A 13,611-nucleotide genomic window follows, 5' to 3' on the forward strand; every position below is an offset into this window, starting at 1 on the left:
GGAGTGGTGTCCAAAACCTCCAACTGCCATGCCTTTGGGACCTGCCATGGCATTTACACTGAGATCACACACTCCCCAGCAGCCCCTACCAACAACTAGGCGCAGTGGAGTTACCAGGGTCTGGCCATTTCCGCGCTACGTGCGACTCCAGCATGGGCAATTGTTGTGTGGGAGACCTGCTGGGAGCAGCATGGCACTCATATCCAATCCTCCTCCCCCCAGCCTTTCCTTTCACAGGTGTCAGACACATATTGCGGTCTAAAGGCTTTCTCTACCTCATCCTGCTTGCCCTTCTCTTTCTTTCCCAGATGTTACCTCCCCAAAAAAATCTCTTGTGCTTCTAATTTCATTCCAGCATCTGGTTCCTGGAGGACCCACCCAAGACCAAATTTTGTTTCCTTATTCCTCCAAAAATGAAGATACCGTCTCTGTATTTAGATTTGTAAGGATTAAATAACATCTACACGCAGATCCCTGAATGTGGGAAGCAGTCCAAGGTAAAATGGAGCGGGTAGATGAAGAGTGGGGGCAGGAAAACTATCTTTACCTTTTTAACAATAGTAAGTTTCTAATATTGTATCTTGCTTTTTAGTCCATTTTTCAAGGCAGTGGAGAGAGAAAGGACATGTGAGGGGAGATAAACACTCAGTGGGGACTGGTCACAGAACTATTGTGGACAGGGTCACCTTAGATTCCCTTTCCAATGTAGTAGGGTCTTCCCAGAGGGATATTTTCTAAGAAAGAAAAACTATTTCCGTCCCTTTCAAAATGACATTTTCAATTGGTACCTATAAAGTTCTTTCACAAAACACCCTGCCTCCTCATCCTGACGGTTATTTTGATGTTAAAGGAGAGCAGACTCAATTAACTCAGCGTCCACCTTGAACGTTTCAAAACCTGGTGTGGATATTAAGAAATGTAGAGAGCTCTCAGATGTCTCTTTAAGCTTACAGAATCTAGAGTAATATTTGCATAACATAGGTACTCAATAGGTGTTATCTGATTTGATGGCAGAAAATCATTGCGTAATTGAATAGATACACTCTAAGCATTGTGCAGACAGTTGGGAGAAATTAAGAAATACACCTGCATACCAGCACCTGGGGAATACTAAGATTATTGCTATGAACAAACAAAGATCTAACACCATCAAACACAAACGCAGTCCTTGGGACAAAAAAAAATCCAAAAAAATTATAGCTTTGGTGTTTATTTCTATAATGAAGTTGTTTACAGAAGGAAACAGTATAAATAATCCATTGGAAAATAGAAGAAAAACCCAGACATTATTAACAAGGAGCATTTCATTCCCTCAACAGAGGTGGCTTCCCCTCCTCCCTTAAAGGAGAGTAGAGCACCACATCCCTCACATCCCTCACATCCCCCAGGGGTGCACTTCCTGAGCTGTGCACCCCATGGGCTCACTCCTCAGTGGCTTTGACACACCTGCATGGTCTAAGAGAAGTGTCAGACTAGCTCATCTTTGAAAAGAACCACTTAGTCAGTAAAGAAGAGCTGTGCAAGTGGCTTATTTCATCTTAATTAGCCCTAGATGATGCTTCTGAAGTGCTCTGCTTTCTTATCAACATTATCCTTCCCGGTGCAAGGGAGGAAGACTTTGATGTCTGGAACATCCACAACGCAGCCCCAGGAGCCGGAATTGGGGCAGGCAGACGTTGCTTGAGTACTGCTGGAGTTGCTGTAAATGCAGGAGCCTAGGCTGAGTTCGCCTTTTTACTGAAATAAGCTGCACTAGGCAGCAGAAAGGGCTAGAAAGAGACCTTGGGCATCTGTTGTTCAGCCACTGCAATATGTTCATCTACTCTGAGCCAGGAAGGCGTGAGGCCCCACAGTGGCAAATGAACAGTGCCTCTGCTATCTGGTTTACTCCATTTGAAGTAATAGGAAAAAAGGTTAGAAAATAAGAATAAGAATGAAAGGTTACATTGTTACTTTAGAAATATATTAATTACTGGTAGAAAGTCTACCCACTTCTTTTCCATTAGTTGCTCGAGACCCATGTCAGTCAACAGGAAAATAGTTGGAAAGCCTCGGAGGCCTCTCATTAGCCACTTGCTTTTCTCACCTGGCACCAGCGCCAAATACAGCCCTCAGTGGCCTGCAATGTTTGTGCAACCAGAAAATTGGAGTGCACGTGTCCCCAGTTTAGTCAGCGTCCCATGTAACCTTTTGGCTGAGGCTGCCAGTGTCTGCCACTCACTTCGTTTACACATTGTTCTCACTCAGGCTCTCATAGGAAGGAGTGTTTCTGAAAGTGCTGCAGGCATTATGTGTGAAAAAATAGGAACAGTATAAATAGCTTTTTATTTCTAATTGCAAATTGCTGCTCACATTTGGCTTCCTGAGAGCTCTGAAAAGGGACCGACCCAAACCACTAATAGCACAAGGGCCCTGGAAGGGTGAGTCAGTGTCTACCGCTGAGTGAGAGTGAAGATGGAGAAAGAAATGCAGGAGACATGGAAGGCCATTACTGCCTTGACGGAGCCCATTTTTCCAGGAGGGAACCCAGCCAGACAGGGGGTGCTTTCCTGGAGTACCTGGTAGGTCAGCTCTCTGATGCAGCGCTCCAGCCGGCGGGCTCCCCTCTGTGCTTCTGCATTGCGCCGGATTTCGCCCTCTAGTTCACCTTCCAGTTCAGAAATCTGCAAACAAGCATGATCTCAGACCACAGGCTGGCAGGAGGCAAGCCGGGCTGGCATTGTACTTGCCAACTGGCATGGTCACTTGAAAGAGCAAAATCATCAAGGGAAGAGATGCCCCTTGCCACCGGGACAACCTCTCTGGGAAAACGTCTTGCCAAAAGTGAGTTGGGGGAACTATGTACATTCACATAAGGACTGCTTAGGCTTGAAGGATGTGAAAGGCTAATCCACGCAGAGGTGATATACTTCCCCTCTTAGATGACAAAATTACACACACACACACACACACATACACACACACACACAAATGTATGCAAGCACATGGAGAGAGTAAACTATACTTAGAGGATTCAGCCAATATACTACTTAAGTTTACACTTCTTTTTCCATATTCAGCTGATTCTCTAATAATCAAACCCTGAGCCTATGCCACACATACGTCCCAGGGCCTCATGGCCCTGCTTTGGGGGAGAGCTGCAGTACAGACCACCAGTCTGCCTGGAGCCTTGCAGAGCCGCACCAACAAGGTTAACATAGCATCCAGTCCACAATACTCGATGCCTACTACAGACCAGACCCAAGGCTAGGGAAAATTCCTTCCCCCTATAAGTATGCATTCTAATGGGGGAAAACACAAACAAAACAAAGTAAAATGTAGACTATGTTAAATGGTAATATGTGATTTGGAGTAAAATAAATGAAGAAAGGGTTAGGGAGCTGATGGAGAAGGGTGTTGCTCACTCCTTCTCTCCTTCCACGTGTCCAGGTCTGCCTCCCTGCCTTCTTCTTGAAGCAAATGCCACCTCCTCACAGAGCCTTCCTGACCACCGTTCCCAGTGCAGAGCCCGATGCCCTGAATGTGCTGGCCTGCCCCCCCCTCCCCTTTGGCCATACTGTCCTTGTTCTTTAGCAGAGAGGTATGCAGGGGGTGGGGGAGTCAGCAGGTGTGCACATTCCTTGTGAATGAAGCCTACTGAAAACTACCTTCTGGACCCCTGTCATATGGGAATACAACACGTAGTTCTGTTGGTGGGAACATGAGACTAACACAGCTCCCCCTTTACTTTAAGTTTTTGCTGTGTTTCTTGCATGATTAAAACACCTGAGGGGAAAATCACTCTATTAAAGCAAATCCTAGACATAGTTGTACCTACACATGCTTATGTAATTCTAATAGATAATGGTATTGTGATTATGTTTGTAAGAAAATTAACATCATTCTTTAGTATCACCTGATATTTAGGAGCTCACTGCTACTGAGTTATATCGGTTCTAGGCCTTAATAGTGGACAAACAGAAATTGGAAATAATATAAAATCTTATAATCTATCATTTATGCATTTTTAAGGGGGGAAAAGGACTGTCATAAGTTCTTTGATTTTACGCCTAAATGCTTTTTCTTTATCCTAAAAATCTTTGTTCTTACATATGCTATTGAATAAATAATTATATCAGTGTTATTGCTAGTAGCAATAAGGTACTGTTATTTTGAAACTACAAAAGCTGTTTATTCACTGTTTTGTTTTGTCCTTAGGTATATTTCATGAGAGATGTACAAACAAATCACTATGTTTAAAAGTCACTGGGAACAATTGTTCTCTGTGTGTTTTATGCCCCCAACATCCTACAATTGGCTTCGTTTGCCTCCATTTGTGTTAAAATTTTAGGGATTGCTTCGTTTTCCTTCGTTTGATGTCAGCTTTTTAAAATTATGAAGCACATAAATGTTTCATATGATTTTGCAATCAAAACAATAAGGTGAAGGTGCATTCAGTTCTAACTCTCATCTCTGTATTCCCCTCCTATGAGGAGCTGTTATTATTAGTCTTTGTTTTATCCTGTCGCCACTTCTTTCTTAAAATATAAGCAAACGTGCATGTATCTTCATATCCCCCCATTCCTGAACAAGAGTGTATACACTCCACATTGCCTGTGCTTCTTATCATACAGATAGGCAAGGTGTTACAGAACTTGTCCTCATTCCTTTTTAAACAGCATGACAACGTGAATGTGGTACCGTAAGTGCACACTGGTATCGGCTGTATGCATAAACCATAAATGAGCAAAGGCAATGCTTTACTTTTTGGAGGCCCTTCCGAGTCATCAAATCCCAGTCAAATATTCTTTCCATCTGTAGCACTTGTCACATGACCTGTACATAGTCACTGAAATTGATTCAATAATTTTAAAAATCCTGTTTTCGAGATAGGTCTTTCTATTTGTTTTTAAGCTCCCCAGTGGCAGGCACTACATCATTTCTGTCAGCCCTTACTAAATCTTTACTACGTCTTTGTTGATACTTGATTTAGTTGTTTCTACTCCCCTTACTCTGACTGGTAGGAAATGGGCAGAGGAAGTAACAGGAGCAAAGGCACAGAATCAAGACTGTGAGGGTATATGTGGGCCAGGAGGCCGCCTGGCGGTAGAGAGCCCAGAGCTGGTGTGGGTGAGTGGGAGGAGATGTGTCTCACATGGCCAGAAGGGGGAAGGCAGATTCAGCACAGTCCAAAAGAAGTGGCCAAAGGTCAAACAAAAATGCGTGAACTCAGAGATCTAACCCCATTAAAGATCTGAAAACACCACAAGCAAAAATGAGGAGGGAGGGAGGGAATATCTGGTGTGATTTCTAGATTAATAAGGCCTCATCTGGGAGTTGTCAAGACTCCATGATTACCCAGGCCAACTCCTACCCTGGATTCTAGTTTCTGGATTTGCTTTCTACTCCCCATCAGGGTCATCTGTTCAGCTTCACTGAGCCTTTTGTGTAAGTCTTTCATTGTCTGCTCCATAGTCCTTCTCATCTTCTCCAGGTGGGCATTGGTGTCTTGTTCCTTCTTCAGTTCTTCTGACACATTTGCCACCTAGAAAAGAAAGAGAGACTGAGATCATCCAGTGGCCCATTGGCCTTAACATTTCTACTTTCAGCCTTCAGTTCTTCATCTAACTAGACATCATTCCTTGCCTCTGTGCACATACCCTCTTCTCACCAAACCCTCCCTAAACTCTGTGGCCCTCAAGTATGTGAAAAAATCAAGACAGCAGCAGGTACTAAAGAGATTAGGGTGATGGGTGATGAAAACAAACGAAAGATGAAGTACCATGCGAACATGATGACACAGCACCTGTACCGAAAGTAAGGTGACCCACTGAGGCAATGACTCAGAACCGAACAAAGCACCAGGACATGTCCCGAACATCGTGCACCAGGAAAAGTGCGGAGGAGTGCCTGTCAGGATCTTTTCACATCTCACATCTATGACGCTGTGATTTACAACTGCAAACAAGTTTAGGCTCCAGGAATTTGGCAGCAACAGATGTTCTGGGTGCCAATAGTCTGGCACATGGTAGGTTAATTCTTGCTTGTGAAACCCATTCTTGGCTTTGGCCGTATATACAAGGGCTTAGTGTTTTGATGCAATTATTAAGAACTGTTTCCTGAATCTCTCAGTGCATTTAATGTAAGAACACTGCCCTCCCAGTCAAAGCTTCTCTGTCTATCAGGTTCCCAACCATCTGTATAATTTAAGTGTGAGACATGTGTACAGATGGTGAGGGTGAGGAATAAATTACGGAGGCAGCTCTGGGCTCTGCCATGGGAGGTTGGGACTCGGAGCTGAACTGCTGAAGAATTCAAAGGGGGAAGGAGAAGTAGTGAATTCATTTTTCAACTTAGTGAAGAAAATCTTTGAAAAGCAAGGTTAGTCAGATAGAGTCTTCATCATGTATGACTACATAAATTTACCAAGCAGACTCAGAAGCTCTTTTTATTTCTTTCTCTCTATGTGGATTTACATAAATGTTCAGCATATTATTCTTCCCTGGGCCAAACATTTTCAAGCGTCTGCACACCTCTTTCCCATCAGAGAGCAGAAGTATCTGCCTTGTACAAAGTGGCTGAGTGACAGGCATGCTGCTCCGTTCTCCTGGATCCTGCAGTGAGCTGGTAGCTTGGATTTGGTGCAGGGTTTTGTTTAGCTCCCCGAGTGCTGCATAACTCAGGCAAATACAGGCACAAGCTCTTCCCCTCGTCTGATTTCCAAAATGACGAATGTAAAATCAAATTGGACATCCTGTCTCCCCAATTCCCATACCCTTCTCAGCAAGAGGATCAGCTTCCATTCACATCACAAGGCTAAGGCTGCTGCATATGGTTGTTTGTTTGGGCTACACGAAATCACCTGATGGGGGTGTGTGAGTGGAGGCTAAAATCAAGCTCAAGCCAGCTCAGCAAGTGCTGAGACCTGCAAGGCTGGGTCCTTCACAGATACTTCTCCCTGCACCTCCCTTCCTCCACTCCCTCTGTGAATTGCTTTGGTATTTCCGCCCGCTTGCCTTATCCTTTGAGAGAAGTGCTGCATCTGCCCTCCAGGGTGGGCGTTCTCCACTTCCCTCCAAGGCACAGTCAAGGCTGGCAGCCAACCCTGAAGTTAGTGTCATTTGGGAAAAGCACTGCCCTCACCTTGTAAATAAAGAAGGTACACACCAACCCAGAAGCCCTTCTTTATCAACCTATTCTGCTCCTCAAGCACCAGCATGGCTCATAAAAAATAAATGAAATAAGCGTTCTTCCTGGATCATCGTCATAAAAACCATTACATACTCCAGGAACATAGCTCTTTGTAAGTAAGCACAGGAAGCATTGTTTCTAGACACTAGATATATTGATTCACAAGTAGAAAGTGGCTTAAGTTAAAAAAAAAATCTCTCCTTCTCATAAGGTTTTACTTATAGAAATTCAACTGCTCCTTTTCATTGCCTTAGGAGGTTGCAGGGGAGGAGTTAATTGGCGTAATTTTTCAAAATGGGAACAGAGAGCAGAGGGCTGAGCTAACCTCCTCCAGGCTGTGTGGAGAATCAATGGAATCTTTTTGGGCTGCAGATTGGCCTCTGCCCCTTGGCTACTGCTCCCGTCAACTCCAGAAGGCAGGAGTGAGCAGGCAGTCAATGCACCCACCTCAGTGGCTGCCTTCTTGGCCTTCTCTTCTGCATTTCGACGCCCCTGCACTGCCTCTTCGACTTCCTTCTGCATCCTGGCAAGATCAACCTCCAGTTTCTTCTTCTGGCCAAGGAGACTTGCATTCTAAGGAAAAGCAGCTGTCTTGTTAGGCAAGTTGAGACCAGTGATGCAAACACAAGCTAGTCTGTTTGGGACAGGCAAAGGGAGAAGGCTTGGGCCCAGACTGTTTTATTCTAGCCAGCCGTGTGGCTAGAGGCAATATTTCCAACCCCAGAAGGCCACTTTAGAGAAGCCCCTTGCCATCAAAGGCATACTTCAATGGAAGAGACTTCAACCACTCAGTATCAAAGAGATGGTAGCCTGAATCAGAAAGGAGAAATGGATCCAGAGAACCTACAAGCCCCAAACATGTATTTGGTTTTCACCTTACTGAACAAGGTTTTTCTGCCTTTTGTTCTTTGATAGGATAGAACAAATGTCCCAGAGCAGAAGTCAGGGTTAACAGCAGACCTTTGGGGAGTAGGGGGTTGGGGGAATCAAAATCAGTTTCTAGTACAATGCTCCAGGAGAAAACAACCTTCCTCTTTATCTACCTCCCTCTCCTCTGAGACTTAGGTGAGGAGGTGGGAAGCGTAGTTCAGCTGTGCTGCATCCCCCACCCCACTGCACTCCAGGGTTCTTTGTTCTGTGGCTGGTGCTGTCCTAATTTTTCCCTTCCTGAGGAATGACAAGAGGCTGGACCTCCTTCTGCTGCTCTTTGGTCCATGTTTGAAGCACAGATTTTCTGAGGATGTGAACCCTTGGCATACAGAGTGTGTATAAAAGGCATGAGCTTTCTATTTTTTATTTCTCTTCATTGTCCTTTCACGTTCCTCTAGCTCATGTCTCTCTCAGGGGCAGGACCGAGACTTAGAAACAGAGAGAGATTCCTGCCTCACAGGTTCCCTTCTGTTTCTCTGATGGCAGAAGCGTCTTCACCAAGGCTGCCGTGCTCTGCCCTTAATGGAGAGCCAGGCTCTGGGTGCCACCAGGCTTCTCTCCGCCAAGGGTGTGGCCTGAGGGCTTAAGTGTATTTTCCTGGAGCATATTCTGGATGCTCAATGCACTTAACTCCATAGAAACTACTCCTTTGTAAAGGCATATCCAGCCATAAATGAATTTTTTGTACATAGAATTACTCAAATCTGCTAGGGAGATAACAGTTATAAACTTTTCAAGCTGAATGACTCCTTAATTGGTTCTTTGTGGGGAAAACCTGAGTTGAGGGTATTTTTGCAGAAAGGTAATCTAGGCTGTCATGGGTTTGAAAAAGGACACATGTAATAAGCCAAGGATAAGTGCGGCCTCATATGTTTGTTCTAGGCTAGAGGTCTGAGAATGACCTCTGACATTTGTTCTGAGAATTCAGAAGGGCCCAAGAAGGTTCCACAAAGTTTCATTATTTACCAAAAGACTGGTACTGTTCTAGTAACTGCAAGGCATCCCCACAGGGTTGAGGCAGGGGAGGGGTCCTTGTGAGTGACAGGTTACCACTGAGGATCCTGGGCAAGAAAGGCCATCCCTGGACCAGCGGCATCTCCTGAGAACTCGCCCGAGTCCCTGGTGCCACAGCAGGGATTCTGACTCAGTGGGGCAGGTGGAGCCTGAGAGTTTGTGTCTTTGTGGTAGTTGCTTCTACACACCTATAGTTTCAGAAGCTCTGCCATAGAGACCAGGTCTCTACACCTAACATTTTCCCCCAGTCCATCTCCTCCTCTCTGTGTCTGGTTGATGGCCTCATGCCTCCCTGGGCCGATGGTTTTTCACCCCACGGGGACCTGCTGCTGCCTTATCAGTTATAACAGGCATGGCAAATGATTTGTTCCCAATAGCTGATGAACAATTTACTTTTTAATAATTTGATATTCTACTATATAAGAATCCTGCTCATCATATTTAGATCAGCTTTCTTGAGAGAAAAAGAACATGGTGTGAGTGAGCCTGCTGGGAATCACACACGACCTCCAACCTATTCGTTCTACACCACATGGTTTCCAAATAGGACTGTGTCCTGCACGTGACACAGAAGTCAGACTGCAGGCACAAGCTAATTGCGATGCCTTCCAGCTGGCACATCTCTGGCTTCTACTTCTTTTTTTCTCAGTGGGGACACAATTGGCATTCTGGGAGGGGCAATCCTTTGTGAGGCAGGGTTATCCCCGCACCTCCCAGGAGTTTTAGCATCTCTGGACCTTTCCCACTAAATGTCAGTGGCATGTCCCAGTCACTGTGGCAACCAAAATGACCCCACAGACATTTCTAAACACCCCAGAGCATGGTGGTTCTGCCCCTAGTTGTTTTAATTCATCCCTCATAACAATCATGACAGTAAACTTCCTAAAATACTGAGCTAATAACTTCACATTCAGCTACTTAAAATTCTTCAGCAGACCCCTGCTAGCTGCAAGACAGAATTCACAATCCATCAGTCTCACATTCAAGGTCTCTGGTGTCCTGGCTCTTGCTTAGCCTCATTGACACTGATCTGTCCTGCCCTGACCCCGTGCTCTAGTGAGGAGATATATTTTAGGAAAAAAAAGGTTGTAGAGACCTGGTCTCTATGGCAGAGTTCCTGAAACTTTAGGTGTGCAAGAGAAACTAACACAAAAGTGAAATTTCTCAGGTCTCACCCAGACCTATGGAAGCAGGCCTCTCCCCAGGCCCCCGCCCTTGACTCCTCTTTGCCTGGGTGACTACTTACATGTCCTTCATGAGTCAGATTCAGTGTGTCCTGCATCTGTCTAAGTCTAGGATGGTCAGAGAAGGCTTTCTGCGAGGATGTGCTTGCTCTATCATGAAACCCACAACGGTGCATTACAGTTTGTTTGCTTAGGGTCTTCACACTTTTAGGCAATAGAGACATTTTATGTCTATACCACGTATACCTGTCCAAGTTATGGTAGGTGCCCTAAAAATGTATGAGGGACCCAATTACTATACACATTTGTCCTAGCCACTACGAATTTTCCTGATTTCATGAGAATGGCAAAGATTCTACGGGCTCTTGCTTGGAGTCACTTAGGTAACCTTCCAGCAGCAGCCAGAGTCCCAACAGCACACTGGCAGCAACTCAGAATTGTTCAGTATCTTCTGGCTCTAAAGCAGGAGGGATTTTTTCAGTCCTAAACTGCTGGGGGAACATGTATGTGCCTTAGAGGGAACAGGAGAAGCAGCGAGTGGTTCTGGGACACTAGGAAATGTTTATCTTCGTCTCTCTCCTCAGCATCCTGGCTTAAGTGCCCCGACAGTCCATTCTTACAGAAGAAGGCTCAGTGTTATGGGTCAAAGTGTGAGCCTAACCAAAAAAAATATGTTGAAGTCCTAACCCCCCCAAACTTCAGAATGTTTCCTTATTTAGAAAAGGACCTTTGTGGATGTAATCAAGTTGAAATAAAGTCATCATGGTGTGCACTAATACAAAATGACTGATGTCCTTTTTTTTTTAAAGAGAAAATTGGGACAGAGACAGGTGCTCACAGAGAATAGATGGCGTTGAGGCACTTGGGGAGAATGGCACATGGAGGCGGAGGACTGCAGTGATGCATCTATACGCTGAGGAACCCCAGAGATTGCCAACGAATGACCAGAATCTAGGAAAGGGTGAGAAAGGAGGCACCTAGGAGACTCAGAGGGTGTGTGGCCCTGCCAACACCTTGGTTTCAGTCTTCTAGCCTTCAGAAGCTCGAGAGAATGAAGTTCTGTTGTTTTAAGCCACCCGGTCTGGGTTACTCCGTTGCAGCAGCCCTGGGAAACAAGTGCACTCGGGAACAGATGGAGCCTGACCACCGCTCTGGAGCCAAAGGCTCTCCCTATGCCTCACAGGCACACCCAATGCCAAACACGGCAGCTCTGTGTGACCCACTGACCCGTGTGGGGAAACTACTGCCTTCAACCAGCTGACTGGTGATGGGGAGAGCTTATGGGCCCCACCTGGGTATGGAAAAGATTGATTCTTTCTGTGGCCTCCAGGAGCTCTTCCTCTGCCAGCCTGCGCCCACGTTCTGTCTGCTCTTGCAAGGACCTCAGTTCCTCCAGTTCAGACTGGAGAAGAGAGTTGCGTCTCTCAGCCAAAGCCACCTGCTCCTTCAGCTCACTGTTCCGGTGTGTGCTGTCATCCAGCTGCACCTGAAGGTCCTGCGAGAGAAAACACGGCCGAAGGCACAGATCTCCCTGATGTCAATGGGACAGGCGCCTGTGCATGCATGTTCTGGACAAAGCTCTACCAAGTTCAATGTAGGCATGTTCCTGCTCCATTGAAGGATTTGATTCATTGTCCCCTCTTTTATTGCTCAATACAATCTGTCACTTGGTTTGCCTCCATAAGTGGAGGCATTCCCCACCCCTATACTGGCATTTGAAACTACCTTGACTTGAACCTGAAGCTGGCCCAGGGACTTGGTTGCCTCTGACACCCGCCGGTTGGCACAGCTAAGCTGGAGTTCCACCTCGTTGAGGTCCCCCTCCACGTTCTTCCTCAGCCGGGTGGCCTCCACTCTGCTCCTGGTCTCCGAATCCAGGCTGGACTGCAGGGAGTCAATAGCACACTGCTGGCTCCTCCTAATTTTAGAATAACATTCAGGGGAGGAAATCATGCACCCAAATTAAGAAAGGTTACCTGCTGTGTACATAACAGTTTAGGAAACAGAAATGCATTAAAATTCAATAAAAAGTCTGGGTAATTAACAAAATGAGTCTAAAGGGTTTTCATTTTTAAAACACAGAGGTTGAAGGACTAGGTTAGTGAGCATATTTCCATCATAACAAACTACGATTCCCAGGCCAGCCTCTAGGAAGCATCCAGGAAAGCTCGAGAAGCTCCCTGGGGTTCCTGTGGAGCAGACTTAGCCTCATCTCAGACCCCCTAAAGGACAGTGTAGGGCAAAGAGCTGTATTTTCTAGAGTGGCTAAGGGTGAAGGAAAGGATGCTCTTTCAGAGAGCCACAATATTTATTTATTTTAATTAGATTTTATGGTATATGCTATTACAGTTGTCCCAATTTTCCCCCTTTGCTGCCCTCTTCCAGCCCCACCCTTACTCCCTCAGGCAATGCCCTCTCCGTTGCCCATGGCCATGGGTCATGCATACATGTTCTTTGGCTGCTCGGTTCCCTATGCTGTACTTTACCTCCCCATGACTGTTCTGTAACTACCAATATGTACTTCTTTAATCCCTTCACTCACAGCTAGTACCTCTCCTCTGCCAAACCCATGTCCCTGGTCACCACATGGTAAGGTCAGCCTTTCACTCCTATCTTGAGGTCCTGGGCCTTTGTTGAGTTCCCAGATCAGAATCCTATAGGTACACCAATATATAAAATTAATAGAGACTGGTACGGGCTAAATGTGTCCATCCTGCTCTCTACACCCAAATTCTTATGTTGAAACCCTAACCCCCAATACCTCACAATGAGACTGTATTTGGAAACAGGACCTTTAGAAGAGGTGATTAAGGTAAAATTAGGCTTTGAGGGTGGGCCCTGACCCAATCTGACTGGTATCCTTATAAAAAGAGGACATTTGGACACAGAGAGGCACCAGGGATGCACAGACACAGAAGGACCCTTTGAGGACCCAGCACGAGAGTGGCCTTCTGCAAGCCAAGGAGAGAGACTTCAGGAAAAACCAATTTTGCTTATACTTTGACCTTGGACTTCCCACTTTCAGGACTATGTGAAAATAAATTTCTGTTGTTTAAGCCGCCCAGACTACGTATTTTTTTTACGGCAGCCATAGCCCATTACTCCTACAAGGACCTGCACCCTCAACATCACCACAAGCATTTCTCTGTCTTCCACTGCGGAAACTCACTTTTGCCTCTGCTGACTCTCCTTACGTGGGAACACTAAAGCATCCCTGGTCTGGTGTCAAATCCCTCTACACAGAGATCCATTCTACTTAAGCAGACAAGCTGAATGCTTCAAACTGTCCTTTTTCCACAGTTGTTTATGAAAC

General features: G+C 45.6%; 1 protein-coding gene across 1 annotated transcript in view; it reads right to left on the reverse strand.

Moving 5' to 3' along the window:
* MYH15 (myosin heavy chain 15) overlaps window positions 1-13,611 on the reverse strand; it is a 135,827-nt gene that overhangs the window by 12,230 nt on the left and 109,986 nt on the right. Inside the window, exons 34-38 of the mRNA XM_037148869.2 lie at window positions 12,024-12,216; window positions 11,590-11,793; window positions 7,618-7,743; window positions 5,354-5,524; window positions 2,559-2,663 (exon numbers count right to left, since the gene is read on the reverse strand). Of these exons, the coding sequence (XP_037004764.2) occupies window positions 2,559-2,663; window positions 5,354-5,524; window positions 7,618-7,743; window positions 11,590-11,793; window positions 12,024-12,216 (799 nt within the window). The remainder of the gene's footprint in view (window positions 1-2,558; window positions 2,664-5,353; window positions 5,525-7,617; window positions 7,744-11,589; window positions 11,794-12,023; window positions 12,217-13,611) is intronic.

The sequence above is a fragment of the Artibeus jamaicensis genome, unplaced genomic scaffold (genome assembly GCF_021234435.1).
Source record: "Artibeus jamaicensis isolate MK-2021 breed Jamaican fruit bat unplaced genomic scaffold, CSHL_Jam_final contig_3126, whole genome shotgun sequence".
Taxonomy (NCBI): domain Eukaryota; kingdom Metazoa; phylum Chordata; class Mammalia; order Chiroptera; family Phyllostomidae; genus Artibeus; species Artibeus jamaicensis.